Below are 14493 nucleotides of genomic sequence, written 5' to 3'. Positions count from 1 at the left end.
TTCTTTGGGTCAGGCGGGTTAACCCTGAACAGGTCAGATACCATTCAGCAGAAAAAGGGAATCAATATTCATTCACAGGGACAAGGTGGCAGCTGTACAACTATTGACAAGGTTGTCAAAAAGTGTCAAGGATAGTCCAAAAAATAAGAGTAAAGGGGAAAAGTGTTTTCTTTCACCCATAAGTCAAAGTAACACACATTCTCAATTGACAATTCAATTTGTAACTTGATCACACGTATTGAAAATGCATTTCGCAATTTTAAATTCCATTCAAAAAATGAACATTCAATCTGATATTTTTCAAAATAAAATGTTAAATACAAACAAAATCAATTCCATTTTAAATTCTGACAACATTTACGTCTCTCAGTTTGCGAGGCTGCAAGGATGTCTCAGAGATTCAAAGACTTGCCATTGTTTTCTCATTTTCTTTTTCTAAAGTCAGATCAGAAAGAGGTTGTTGCTCTTGAACCTGTGAGCTTCAGGAATTTACTCTGACAGAATCACACTGATGGCATTCATGTAGTCTCCATCCAGTCCTGCTGTGAGAAAGGAAAAACCTGGAATTTTGCCTCACTGATTTCTAGAACTTCCATGTATTTGTTGATCTAAACTGATACACCCATAGTTGTAATGAAAAATGTTAGCATACACCTTATTTCACTCATTTTAGCTCATACTTTTAGCTTTTACATTGAAATAAAATACTACTTCTGACAGACATCCTTTACTTACACGCAGTTTAACAAGCAGACAGCGACAAATTCACTCACAACACAATCTTTGCAGGCTCCGCTAAGGCAACAGGTTTTACTGAACACATGTTGGAGAATCCCATCAATGTTTTAAATGCCACGTTACATTTTCTGCAGCTGGTATCATCCCAGTCATCTAAATTCAGCTCAGAGCAGCACACGCATGTGCAGCCAAGGTTTTGAGCTCCATCTGGTGGACGCTGCTCCTGGAAAACAATTCCAAGCTTCTGGAAACACTTTTAGGATTAGAAAAAAATTCTATGACCGGGGAAAAAGAGATTCTGCATTCAGGCATGCAGCCGCAGCTGTATTTGCACACGAATGCCTGGTGCACATTCACACTATCAATATCTGATGCCATCAGCAAGGTCTGAGTGATCCGAAGTTATCAGACTCATCATTTCATGCAGTTGTCATTGTTACGGTTGTGGCTGTATTTGGTTTTGTTTGTTCTGTTTATCATGTGTTTTGTGTATTTGATTTCTATCAGAGTGGGACTTCTGTGTTTTTGTGGATCTTTGAGTGTTTTATGTCTATGTCTGATTATTTTCAGGTGTGGTGCTGGAAAGGGCGTGGCCTCCATTTGGACCCAAGCTGATGGAGGCAGCCTTGAAAAGCACCATGTGGACCTCCAGCCTGTGAGAAGGGAGCTTGGCTGCCACCGCTCTCCACAGCAGCTTGGCACTCTTCTCCATTTTGTGTTGTAGTTCTCCACCTGTTTTGTTGTGTGTTGCACTTAGTTGTTCTGTAATTTTGTGTTTAGGCCCACTCTGTGGTTTTGTTTGGTCTAATTTTGTCTAAGTGAAGCTGTAGGAGTGAACTGCCATTTTCTTTAGTACGTGTGTTCTCCTGTTTGTTCGTTCAGAGAGGTTAGTGTTTGTCTTTGATTTCTTTTGGTTCAGATAAGATTGTTTTCTGGGCTTAGATGGTTTGGAGTTTTGTTTGTTATTTTGGCCTTAGTTCACCCTGAAGCCCTTTAGCGTCACCTTAAGTTATTGTTGTTTTTTTTTTTTTGTAAATACATTTGTCATATTTGTATGGAGACATTCTTTGGTGCTTTGTTATCTGTAAACGGGCAAAAACCATTATTTTTATGTTATGCCCCTCTAGATACCCCCAGCCCAAAAACGGGGCGTAACAGTCATGAAAAGATTAAACTGCTGAGATTATTATAGAACGCTTACTAGCTGCAAGGTCTTTTAAAGTTCAGGTTTTGGCAGTGAAGAAGAAGAAATTCTGTGTTTAAATTCAAATCACTTCAATTTTTTTTTTCTCAAATGACAAAACTTTATCTTTCAGGCTCACTGAGACATCTTGGTCCTCTTTTAAGACGCTGTGGAGGGAAAAACAGAAAAGACCATTTCTCACACCGCAGCTAAACATCAGTGCACCATCTGTTTGTGGAGCCATTATCTGTCTAAGCAAACGAGCCCTTCATGCCGCGGGCGGCCGTGGTGAAGCGGTCGACCCATGATCGTAAGAATGCAGGTTCGATTCCCGCCTTGCATGCCCATAAGTGGAAGTGTCCTTGGGCAAGACACTGAACCCCACCTTGCCTCTGGTGGTAGGCAGGCGCCTGTGTTTGGCAGCGGAGCTGCCACCAGTGTGTGAATGTGTGTGTATGTGTGTGTGACTGGGTGAAGGGGTCCGTGACTGTAAAGCGCTTTGTCCTTGTAGGAAGAGAGGCGCTATACAAGTATATGCCATTTACCATTTACATGATGTTTTCACAACGTCTTTAGACAGAACGTTTGTCACCATATCTAAAAAGCAACAGAGACCCCATGATGCATGTGAGTTTCTGAATTTTAACATGGGCAGATCAAGCATACAACTCCAACAGAAACACTGGATGCTAGAAAAATGTGCTCAGATGGTCTACCGGGTTCATGTTTTACTTATTATTCTTATAAAGAGTACATTCTGTAAACTTTAAGGTTCACATGTAGCCTCACCAAAAGATTCTACCTCTGAGAGAAAGTAGTGTCATCAGCAAAAAGAACTGAAATGAACTCCTAAAAATGTCCTCAAATAAATAAATTAATGGTAAACAGAACTGGTCCTTGAAGTCCAGTTTAAATGCAAATTTCAATTTGACTTTCAAGAAAGTCCTCCTTGCTTGCTATGATGTGTTAGATTACAAAACAGAACGACTTCTGTCTAAACGGCTGATGTTCATCCCTTTGTTTAAAATTACATGACAAGCTATGGAGCCAGTCTGCTTAAGGAGCAGTTAAGGAGAAAAATAAATACAACTTTCACAACGAAACATTTGATCTCAGGTCCAAACCGGATCTGATTTCCTCTAATTGGTTCTTTTGCTTCAGCAAAATCTTACCTGAACTTTAGTTTTGACCAAACCAGATAACTCTGGTCTTTTTGTGAATGAAGGTCTCTGTTTAGTTGCAGATGAACTCTGGTGCCGATCACTTCAGAGTGAATGGAGATGGACCAAAGAGAGGAGATGCAGTGAGTGTTTGGAGGAGAAAAACACAGCCGCAGAGTGAATCTGTAGAAGTTTGGAAATGCCTGCTGGGTAAATGTGGTGCAGTTGGGAGATGCAGGAGCTTCATCATGAGAGTCTGAAGACCAGACTAGCTTATTCACTGGTCACTGACTGTTATAGTTAAACTCGTGAAAAGAGTCACCAACAGGATAGAGTCTAAATCATTTCATTCAACTTCATCAGGCTTCTCCTTTTTAGAAATGACTAATAGTTTTGCAGAAATTTTGAAAAAACAAATTTCATCTAAAGGTCATTGCGATGTAAACTTTGAATGAGCTGGTGAACGTTTGAAAATATGCAACAAGGTGCGGTTCCTATGAAGTCCTGCCTTTTTATGTCTGACATAACCAAGAAACGGTAAATCAGCCCAAACTGGAAGACAATTAGTTGTTTTTGATAAAACACTGAAGAAAACCAACAAAAAGTAATGTTCTCCAAAAAGCTCCAACTGTTTCTGGATTTATCAAAGTAACATAGACCCTTCTGTTTGGGAAGTGATTAAAAGGTTATTCACAGAGAAAAGGAATACATCTTCATTCAATGATAACTTGGTTGAATTTTTCTGGAGATTAAAAATAATAAAATGATTACCCTAGAATTCTTTCTTATGATGTGAATGAAAGTCCTCCTGAACACACATTTTGGCATAATAAATCAGACGTGTACTATCTGACGTCCTTCTAAATGCAGACACTAAATGCGTGACACTTTCGCCACCAGCTCTGTTGAACTTTTCACGGCAGCGTGGGTCTTGTCACGCGGTGACACAGCAGTGTTTCATCAAACCACCTGAGCGCAGATGAAAGCCTGCAGGCCTGATGGAGTTTCCATAATGATAAACGTCCCGGTGACCCACCCAGCCTGGCGTCTGTCTGTCTCTGTTCTGTTTGTCGTCTTCATCGCCGCGCGGCCTCTGGATTAACAATCAGAGCAGATTAAATCCTTGACAAACTCCAAAAACACTCGTGGAAGGGTCAGCGTGCAGTGCGCCGTGACGCGCTGAGGTGACGCGCGTTTTTGTGCCAATGTTTAATTTCATTATTTTTTCTGGACTGTATTTGACATTGATTTTAGTGTTTGTTTTGTTTTTTCAATTGCAGAAATCCCGGCTTCGTCCCGGTTTGCAGTCGTGGGGTCGGTGATGACGTGGCCTCAGACCCGCAGACATCAAACGGCTGAGAACAATGCGGGTCCGGCTGCGGTCTCTGCTGCGCGCCTTTAATTCTCCATAACAAAAGTACAAAGGCCACCAGGAGACCAAAGGCTTTCTCACTAAACGCCTCTAACACCCCTGAAGGCCTCGGCGCCGCTGCGCGCCCCGTCTGCGGCGCTGGTGGCCCGGGAGGAGCAGAGGAGAGAGGAGCAACACGGGAGCGGGGGGTAGAGGAGAGGGGGGGGGGATTAGTGAGAAACACCTCATCCGATTGTCTGCGGGGGAGGGCGGCGGGCAAAACGGAGCGCGAGTCTCAGATTTAAGTTTTTTCTGGGCTGCGCGCGGAGCATCCTCAGTCACTGCAGCCTCCTGAAGCTGGATGAGGGACCACGGATGACCTCGCGGGCCACGGACACGCGCTGAAGACGGTTTCACGTGCGCTCTCCGTCATACCGGAAACAGCTTCATGCGTAAGTTGTAGAAAACTTTACAAGAAACTTTCGGTTTTCTCCTCTGCAGCCTGTTGATCTAAGATCACATCAGCATTTTAGCGTTATCTTAAGCCCCCCCTACCCCCTTGATCCAATCACAAACTCTTTTATAAGCAAATATAGATGACAGAAAATAGAAAAATAGATGACATGGCGCTTTATGGATCAGCCTGTTCCATAAGGTGCTCGTGGCGCACTGAAGGATGAACTCATCCTAAAAGATTTACGCGCAGAGCAAAGAGAGGAATCTGAAGACCCGAGAGCGGGGTAGGGGGTGGGGGGGGGACCAAGAGGACGTTTTGATGTGCCCCACATGTAGACCAGAAATAGTTTTACTTTAGAAAAATATCATAAAAGGATAAATGTCTGAAATGATAACGTTGACATTTTTTTCCAAATGATGATCAGAGCTTGGAGGATTGATGAAGCAGCCTCCACCTCTGAACTGGGGCTTCGGTTGGGGTTTTTTTGTACTACGGGGGGTTACTTGAAAAATCACAGCAGCTGAATTCGGTCAGAGTTCTGGAGCTGCGCCGGTGTGGTTGGGTTTGAACGTGAAAGCAATCCGCTTCTCTTGACTCTTCTGATGTGTTTCCAGTGGAGGAGGGCAGACAGACGCCGGCACGGGCCGCCGCCGTGATCGACCCCGGCTCCGAGCACCAGCGAGATCCGTGCGCGCGCGGAGCACTAATAGACCAAAACCGGCGGCACCGGACGTCGTTCACGCGCGAGCAGCTGTCCCGCCTGGAGCAGGAGTACGGCAGGGAGAGCTACGTCTCCCGGCCTCGGCGCTGCGAGCTGGCTACGGCGCTGAACCTGCCGGAGACCACCATAAAGGTGGGGAAGGGGGGGGGGGGGGTGAACAGCTGGTTTAACTGTTTAGCCTTTCACATCTGCATCTTACATCAAATACACGGATTTAACCGAATAAAAATATATATATTTTTGATTCATCTTCAGATTTGTATCTCTGACAAACAATCTGGAGATGAAGGCTGCAGACTGTAAATAGAACAAAAAACAGGACAGTTATCCTCATTCATACAATTGTGTGTGCATGTTGCTTCAACACAAAAACCAACAAAATAAACTATAGAAAAGAATTTCCAACTATCTCTTCCATCAAGGATTTTGGTAGTGTGTTGGGGAATTATGTCTCATTTATGACATAAAATAAAAGAGTAAAACAGTAAAATATATTACACAAGGAAGCAGATTTTTATTAACATCTCTGGGAGGCCAGCAATGTCTGGAACTTGAATGGGATACATTTTTATTTCCATTGTTTATAGATCCTCTATGAAAGATGTAAATTTGTGTGAGAACTTGTAAATAATTGCAATCTGGAGCTCTCTGAAACATATTAAATTTGTTTTCTGCCCAAACCTCTGTGGAGGAGAAGCTGTGAAGTTTTGGTTTTGACTCTGCTGCGAGTTTTAAGGACTTCCTCCTAAATAAGCCGGAGTTTCTCCATAACTCCATAAGAAATGTATGTTAAAAACCAGAAATCCAGCTGGGATCCAGATTTCACGTCAGCAGTTTTTTTTAAGAAAGAAAAAGGAAATTTGGAAGTCTTTCCACAGGCTAGAACAATTGTTAGAAGGAAATAAAGAAACTTGTAGGACCAGATACCCTATAATTGCCTTTTTATAAATAGATTGCACATGTGCAAATGCTTAATCTCAGTTTACCTTTAAAATGAAACAAAATATCAAATAAAATAGTTAGGTTCCTAAAAGCTCCTCTGCAGCTTTTAAAATATTAAATGTAACCACAGAGGTGAAAATCCTTTGTGAAACTGAAGTTGTTGTTTTTTTCTGTTATGAAGTTGGCGGTTCATTGGTCCTATTTAAAGAATATTAGTGGCAGTTGGGTTTGGCGTTGCTACAGACATTTTTATTTTTTAAACGACTTTCAAGCAGGAAGTCACTGTTCTGCTTGGGATCAACCAAAGATTATCAAGGTGTCTGCATGTCGAAAAGGCTGTTTTTGTTACCGCTGCACCTGTGAATGGAAACATTCGCTGTATCTTTGGCTGAATTTGACCTTTTGCTCTTGGAAAAAGAACACTTTCAAATAACCAAAGCTAGATATACAGGTGTATGTCACTAAAACTAAAATAATATAAGCTACTATTCCCGGAGTACTAGTGCCAGGTTAAGTAAATGTATTAGTATTAATTTATAAAGATGTTAATATTCTAATTTAATGTCTTCATGTCTTAAAACTAAAGTATTTTAAACCTGCGACTCAAAAATGATCTCTAACTTGCACCAGAATCAAATTTCCTTCTGAGTAATAGTTCTTTATCCGAGTCATGTGGAGAAGTTATTTCTTTTTTTTTCCATTCCAGGATAAAAAGTCCTAAACCTCTTTAAAAACCAAAGGGGGGCGCTCATGGGTCTCGTGGGGGGTTGTAAATGACGATTCTTTATTTATTTTCATGGATTAAAAACAGAATGTTAATTTAACTCCATGCTTCATTTTTGGAGGCAGACACTATCTTCATGTGAAAGGTTAGACTTTAGAAAGGTTAGAATCTAATGAGGCTTTTGGTTGAGGAGGGCCTCCAGCACTCCTGGGATGAAGGAGAACCATCCTGGTATTCTTGCTTTAACGCGCTTATTGACCTACTTTCTCCTCTGTCTTCTAACAGATGAGTGGCAGGATATTTTAGGTTATATGGTAGAGTCAGAAGACAAGCAAAACCTGGTTTCCTTCTTCCTGCTTTTTCCAAGTTTGTTTTGGGCAATAGCGCCCCCAAAATATGCAGCTGGATTTGTTGAAGCAAGATTTTTGAACTGGGTTCTGTTTAATTTCAGTTTTTTTCTATTGTTGACATCTTTCTAAAGTAATCTAATAGTGTTCTTCCCATCCCTCCATGCCTCACGTGTCTTCCGTTTCTGGAACCTCTTTCACTGCAGGTTTGGTTTCAGAACCGGAGAATGAAGGACAAGCGGCAGAGACACTCCTTGCCTTGGCCGCACCCCTTCATCGATCCATTGGGGGCTCTTCTAATGAGCCGTGCTTCCTCGTCTTCCACCCTGACGTACCCGTTCATCCCACCCCAGCTTCCACACCTCCCCCTTCACCACTACGCCCCCATGGCTCTCTCCTCCACAGCACCTCACAGTTCCTACGCCGCGCCGCTGAGGCCGCTGGATCCCCTGCACCTGTCCCAGTACCACAGCAGGCCTGGGGAGCTGGCTCCCTTCTACTCCTCAGCCAGCATGCTGCATCACCCCCCTTCATGCCCCTGCTCCCTCTGCCCCCATTGGAGACGAGAACAGCTTTCCAAAGGGAAAGCAGAGGCGCTGAGCCTCCCCAAGAGCCCAAAGACGAAAAAGCAGCCGGTTTCTCTGGAGCGAAGAGAAGAGATTGTTTGAAGTTAGAAAATAAATCAAAGCATAAAACAAAAGAAAAAGAAACCAGCTTTCCTACTTCCTTTCTTCACACTTTTGAGGTTTGTGCTTCAACGGAAAACCTCTTCAGGATATCATGGCAGCAGCCTCATCCACAAACAGCATTCCTGATGAGTTCTGGAATAAAAAACGAAAATCTGAGCTGCTCTCGTACGGAGACGCTTCCTGGCCTGGAGTGTTGGGTTGACAGGGACTGCTCTCCAAGGATGCTTCATCCAGATTAAACATCCCTCGGAACTCTGTCCATCTTAAATCATTTCTTTTCTTCCTTCACGTGAAAGATCTTCAGGAATCAGAGAAGAGACTTCTTCTGACTGCAGATGTTTCTCAAATGACCAGGCTCTCGTTGTACCGATTTCCAGGTTCCTTTGAGAGACGATGAGCTTCTCCATCAAACTTGACGCGCTGCACTGAAATGTTGCATCTGCTCCTGGTTCTTGTCTTGCCTCACCTGCATCCTTCAGCTCCCCTAAGCCTTAAGGTTCAGGGTGTGGGTGGGGGTTCAATCTACCTGCAGTCAAATCTCTTCAGTCAAAAACCTGATGAGGCTTTTCTGTTTATCTGTCTACAGCCTGCTGATGGATGCAATTCGTCTTTACTAAATATGCAAACTGTCAAAGTGCAATGATGTGTAGAATGAAACTTTTTAGGTTCTATTTTCTTTGTACACTTTGTGTTTACACCAATATTTATTTACATAACTATGAGGCATTATGTAGCATTTATTCGCTGACACGTTTGCTGATGCGGGAGATGAAGAATAAAGTTTAGTTGTGTACATTTGACGTGAAACTGTGTTTTTCTTCCTGTCAAGATGCAAGTTCTTCAGCGGTGTGCTTGTTTGAGTCACTGAGACGGTTCAGAAGCATCTTATTGTCATCGTGAGCGTTTGCTTCAGATGAACTGCTGTTAAATGGCGGCGACGTCTTACAGCAGCTCCGAACTTAGAAGGTCCAGGGCTGCACCAGTGAGACTTTCTAAAGGGAGAAGCTATTGGAGAGTGAGGACACCTTGTTTGCTGTCACCAGAAAGAAGAGGTTTCCCTCTAACCAGCTTCAAACCAAAAACTATAGCTTATAGGTGGCAGACAGGAACAGCTGAGTGTCAACAGACGGTTCTTGTTAGTTCTCTGCAGATGAGTAACAGTGGAGCAACAGGTGGGAATGTAGGACTACAGGTAAAAAAGAATTCCCTTTTCCTCAAAGGTTAGGTTTTGCAGGAAAGCGTTAACGTGTGCAGTGTCTGAGGGAATTCCACAGCTCAGGTGTCAGTGGGGATGACCTAAATGACCTTCTCAGTCAGGTCTAACAGAGCATGGGCAGACTGATTGGCTTCTGTCTGACAGATATATTTGTTGATCTGGGTGAAAAATGGGTTTCCGTGTATTATAATATTAATTTTCATTTAGAATTTCATTTTCTGTCAAATGTAGAATTTGCGTTCACATTAGGAAGACTTTAGGCTCTCCTGAGGAATGAAGAAGGGAACAAATCCACAAAATTGATGATCAACAAAAGTGCTCAAATTTTTCATGTTTATCTTTTTTGTCTAAGATTTAATACATTTCATGTTTCCAGAAAAACATAGAAAAAAAGAGCAGCCCATTTAGGAGTGCAGGGAGACAAGAACAAATCCAAAAAGTTTTAACCCTTGTGCTGTCCTAGGCACGTTAACATTGGGAGTTGGGTCATCTAGACCCACTAGACAATGCTCTGAACCTTTTTTCTTCCATGATATGTGATCTTCACTGGTGTCCATATGTATGAGAACAGCGAGTGTGACCTCATCCATGGAAAAGGGCTGATTCTGGTTTAAATCAAACCCATTCAGCCGCCATGTCTTTGCAACATGGATGCCGCAGTGTTTGAGCCAGACAACGTCAGAAAGCCGTGATTGGTCTGAGTCATTGTTTCTATGGCAACCACTCTCACCAATCAGACGTGAGCTTGCTGGAAATCCACACCCCTACTACTTGAAAGTTGGCTACACGAAATCTGTCAGCCACCCGTTTTGAACGTTTGATGGAAGACCCCACACTTTTATTGAGGCATCTGATTGGCCAGTTTATAACTTATACAACTTGCAATAAAAAAAAACTATCATAAAAAAAGAGGATTGCCAAGAAGATGAAAAAAAAGGCATCAGATCCAGGATGGTTACTCTGACCCATAGACTGACTGAGGAATATTTATTTCTCTATGGAAGTCCATGAAAGTTTTGCTTCTTGGAGCCACTTCCTGTTTGGAACGCCAGGGGTGGGGTGGGGGGGATCCCTCAGTTCTATTACCTAGTCAACAGTCCAACACAAATTCTCATAAAGTCAACTTCTTCTAGATAAGCTACTTTTCTCACAGTGAGTTAAAATATTTTGGCTCAATGCCCACATCCTTCCAAACATGACAGAAAGTTCCCCTTTTGGCAGCCATTTTGGATCCTCTATGACATTTAAACTCTGGTTAAAAAAGAGGAAGATGAGTCTTTCTGCTTTTATCACTCAGACTCAACACTTTCATGTCAGCTGCAGCGGTAGAAACAAATAAAAACAACTTCACAGAGTTTACTGTCTGCATGTCTAACCTACAGTTCAGATAGCAGACTATTGTTGATTCGATTCATATTTTCTAATCACAGCCGCCATTCATCAACAACCAGCAGACTCAACACTACATTACAACTCCTGGCATATCTAGAACTTCTTTAGAATTATCTATCTAACTATTCTATTTCTTTGGAGTAACAGAAGTGTGTCTGGCAGATTTCAAAGCTGCTGGTAGAAAAGAGGATTTCCAGCAGACACTGAGTCATGTCCCTGGAAAGCCCTTCATTCTCTGCTCCTGTGTCAACATGGCACCTAAACCGGTCCAGACGTGCCAGCATCTCTGCCCCTCCACTAATAATTACACCACATTATTATCCCAGCGTGGCCCCCGCCACCATAAGCTCTGCTCAGACGCACTCCCCTTTGTTTGCAGTCATACATCATTACAGAGAGCCTCAGAGCTTTAGTACCTGTGGTGGCAAACACCTGTCCAGGTGAGACTGAATATGGGATGTACGCTTCCTAGAGGATGTACTTCCTGTGCAGCACCGCTCTTCAAGAAAGTCTAGAAAATCCTGGATGTGAAATTCGCCAAAGACCTCAGAGCAGACGGTGCGTCCAGTTACGGCACCACAAACAATGTCGTCAGTCTAACTGCCGTCAGAGGACAAATACCAATAGAATCGACTTGGTTTCTGAATGTCTTCCTTTCATTTTAGCATGTTCCTGACACGTGTGTTTGTGAGTGTGTCTGAGAGGGCATGTGTGTGTGTGTCGGTGTGTGTGTGTGTGTGTGTGTGCTCACTCGCATTCGTTAGTTTTTGTGTCATAGTGTCTGTGTGTGGATGGGTTTTATTGTGTGTTTGCTTTTGTGCTTTTGAGTGCTATTTTGTGTATGCAGGCTTGTATGTGTGTGTTTTTGTGTGTTTCATCTCCCAGAGTGCTTTGGTGAATACTTGTCTTTGTTTTTGTGTCTGAGTGGTTGTATTTATTTCTAAGTGTTTTTTTGTGTGGCCTTGTATTGTTTGTGTGTAGGCTTTGTTTGGTGTCATGTCTAAGTCTATGTGTTTGTTTGCATTTGTGTATGCAGAGTACATGCATGTCTGAGAGTGTGCCTTTATTGTGCTTGTGTGTTTTGTTTGCTGCATGTGTTTGTGTGATGATACTTTTGTGTGTCCACATTCATCTGTGTGTGGAATGTTTTTTTGTAAGAGTGTTTCTGTACATTTGTGCATCCTGGCCTCGACTCTGAGTGTTTGTTAATTTTTGTGTTTGTTTGTATGTGTGTGTGTGTTTGTGTTTTTTTGTATGCATGTTTGCAAATGCATGTGTGTGTGCATTGTTTGTTTGTGTTTATCATGCATGGGTTTGTAAATGTGTGTGTTTTGTTTGTTTGTGTCCATTTGCATGTGTATTTGCAAATGTGTTTTGTGTGCGTTTGTGATTGCACGTTTGTCCTCATGTGTTTGTTTGTGTGGGTGTCGTGTGGATCGGGGTGTCTGTATTTTTTGTGGGTGTTTCTGTTGGTCTATTTGTGTGTGTGTGTGTGTGTGTGTGTGTGTGTGTGTTTGTGTGTGCTTCATTTCTCCTCCAAACACATAAAAGCGTCCCGGTCCTTAAACCAGTCTGTGCCGGATGGTCCTGGATGAAGTGTGTGTTTTCTGTAAAGGTGGGGCTCAGTGCAAATGTCCCATGAAGCGCCCCCCCCCATGTCAATGTGCAGGTAAGCAGAGCCTCTGCCCTGAGCTGAGACAGCCCCCCCCCCCACCCCCCCCAAGGGAGCCCAAAGAGCAATAAAGCTTTAATTCCAGCATTTCATTGGAGCCCCGCCCTTTGTCTCCACTGTCAAACACGACGTTTGCTCCCATTTCCAGGAGAGGATGTTCCGGCAAATTCCCCCCCAAGGTCACATTTCTGCTGGTGGACAAACAAGAAAGGGACAAGAAGCTTTCTGCACTTCTCAGAACCAAGACACAGCTTTTTTCTGAAACGCTGGATTGTTCTTGGTCACCTGACCAAATATGTTTTTACTGCGTTTCATTCGGCCGTCTTTATGGTTGTGTTAAACCGGATTGGTCCTCGCCATCAGTCACGACCACGAAGAAATGCAAACATGTCCACCAACACGGAGGTTCACGCAGAGATGCAAACACACGCAAGGACCCGCTGCGGTCTCGGACCTTCACAATAATTAAACTAATGTGTCTGCCTACCCCCCACCCCCCACCCCATCCTCCACCAGCCCCCCACTCCACCCCCCTCACCCGCCTCCTGCACAGCAGCTTCCTCATAAACAGAGCAAGGGAGAACTCAATACCAAGCCAACTGGCTCTGATCGCTCTCATGCTGCTTCAGGGAGATGTGTGTGTGTGGGTGTGTGTGTGTGTGTGTGTGTGTGTGTCTGTGTGTGTGTGTTCCCTGCTTTCATCACTGTGCTGGTCTAGTAAAAGTAGGTGTGCACCACACAAGGCAGTAAAGAGGTTGCTCGTAAAGATACCTCACATACAAGCACACAAGCAAACACACACAAGCACACACACGCACACACACACACAAGCTTAAACAGCTGGGATTTAACTTGGTTTCTTCCATCATTTGGAACCGTTTGAGTCAAAAGATGCTCCAGTCCAGCAGGAGGACAGGAAAGCTTCAGGAGACCATCCAGGTCCGATCTAATGCAGCACAATAAGTTAGAGATGCAGCTGTGCGGGGGGGTGGGTGGGTTGTGTTTGCATCAGCATCTTGTGGAAGTGACACGATGGGGCCAGTTTGTGATTCCTGTCTGTCGGTGTGAATCTGTAGACGACAACTCTGGAGTTTTTCCAAAAAATAAATCCATGAGTCATCAGCATAAGTTCAAGATGAGCAGCTCTGGAAAACAGCCGCTGCTTCGCTGGACTCACATGCTTTACACACAGAAACAGTTTTGTAATGAGTCGCATCACCACTTCCTAACCTTGCGTCTTTATTTTCTTATGTATCAACCTGCTCTAAAAAAATTCCAAATCATAACCTATATTTGGCTGATTTCCACTTTTTGTGCTTGACAAAATACAAGAGAACAGATTTCATGGATCTCACAAGGAATAATGCTGAATATTGTGTCAGTACAAGGGCTGCACGATATGAGGAAAACTCGTGATATGCGATATTGGTGATTAATATTGCGATAACGATATAATTTGCGGTATTTAAACAAATATCAAACCAACCAAAAACATCATTTCCATTTCAATGCAACAGTTTAAAAATTATACTCCGAATGACCCTTGTCGATGTAGGAGGCAAACATCAAACATAAAAGGGCTCATCTGATTGATCAACAACGTAAACGGGTCCTTCCGATTGGTTAAATGCATAAAGGGATTTATTTCATTTATTCAATATTTCAAGCTGCCATGAGTTTGTTTTAGCACATTTAACCCTTGTGCTATCTTATATGACCCCCCCCTTCCATTGAGGTGTTCTCCGTACCATCACAAAGGTGGATAAAGGTGGAAAGATTTCATGTAATCCATGGACACCAGTGAAGATCACAAATCATTGAAAAAAAAAGGTTCAGCACACTGTCTAGTGGGTCTAGATGACCCCACTCCCAATGTTAAAGTGCCTAGGATAGCACAAGGG

The 14493-nt window shown here is 43.1% G+C and overlaps 1 protein-coding gene across 1 annotated transcript; it reads left to right on the top strand.

The window, feature by feature from the left end:
* The first annotated feature begins 4707 nt into the window (after window positions 1-4707).
* LOC101169040 (homeobox protein XHOX-3) lies at window positions 4708-9112 on the top strand. The gene is made up of 3 exons (XM_011478647.3): window positions 4708-4884; window positions 5504-5742; window positions 7830-9112. Exons 1-3 carry the CDS (start codon window positions 4881-4883, stop codon window positions 8289-8291), a joined length of 705 nt encoding a protein of 234 aa, XP_011476949.1. The 5' UTR covers window positions 4708-4880; the 3' UTR covers window positions 8292-9112.
* The last annotated feature ends 5381 nt before the right edge of the window (window positions 9113-14493 follow it).

Source organism: Oryzias latipes, chromosome 8 (genome assembly GCF_002234675.1).
Source record: "Oryzias latipes chromosome 8, ASM223467v1".
Taxonomy (NCBI): domain Eukaryota; kingdom Metazoa; phylum Chordata; class Actinopteri; order Beloniformes; family Adrianichthyidae; genus Oryzias; species Oryzias latipes.
Note: the sequence above shows the minus strand (reverse complement) of the source record. Positions and strands in the feature narration are given on the sequence as shown.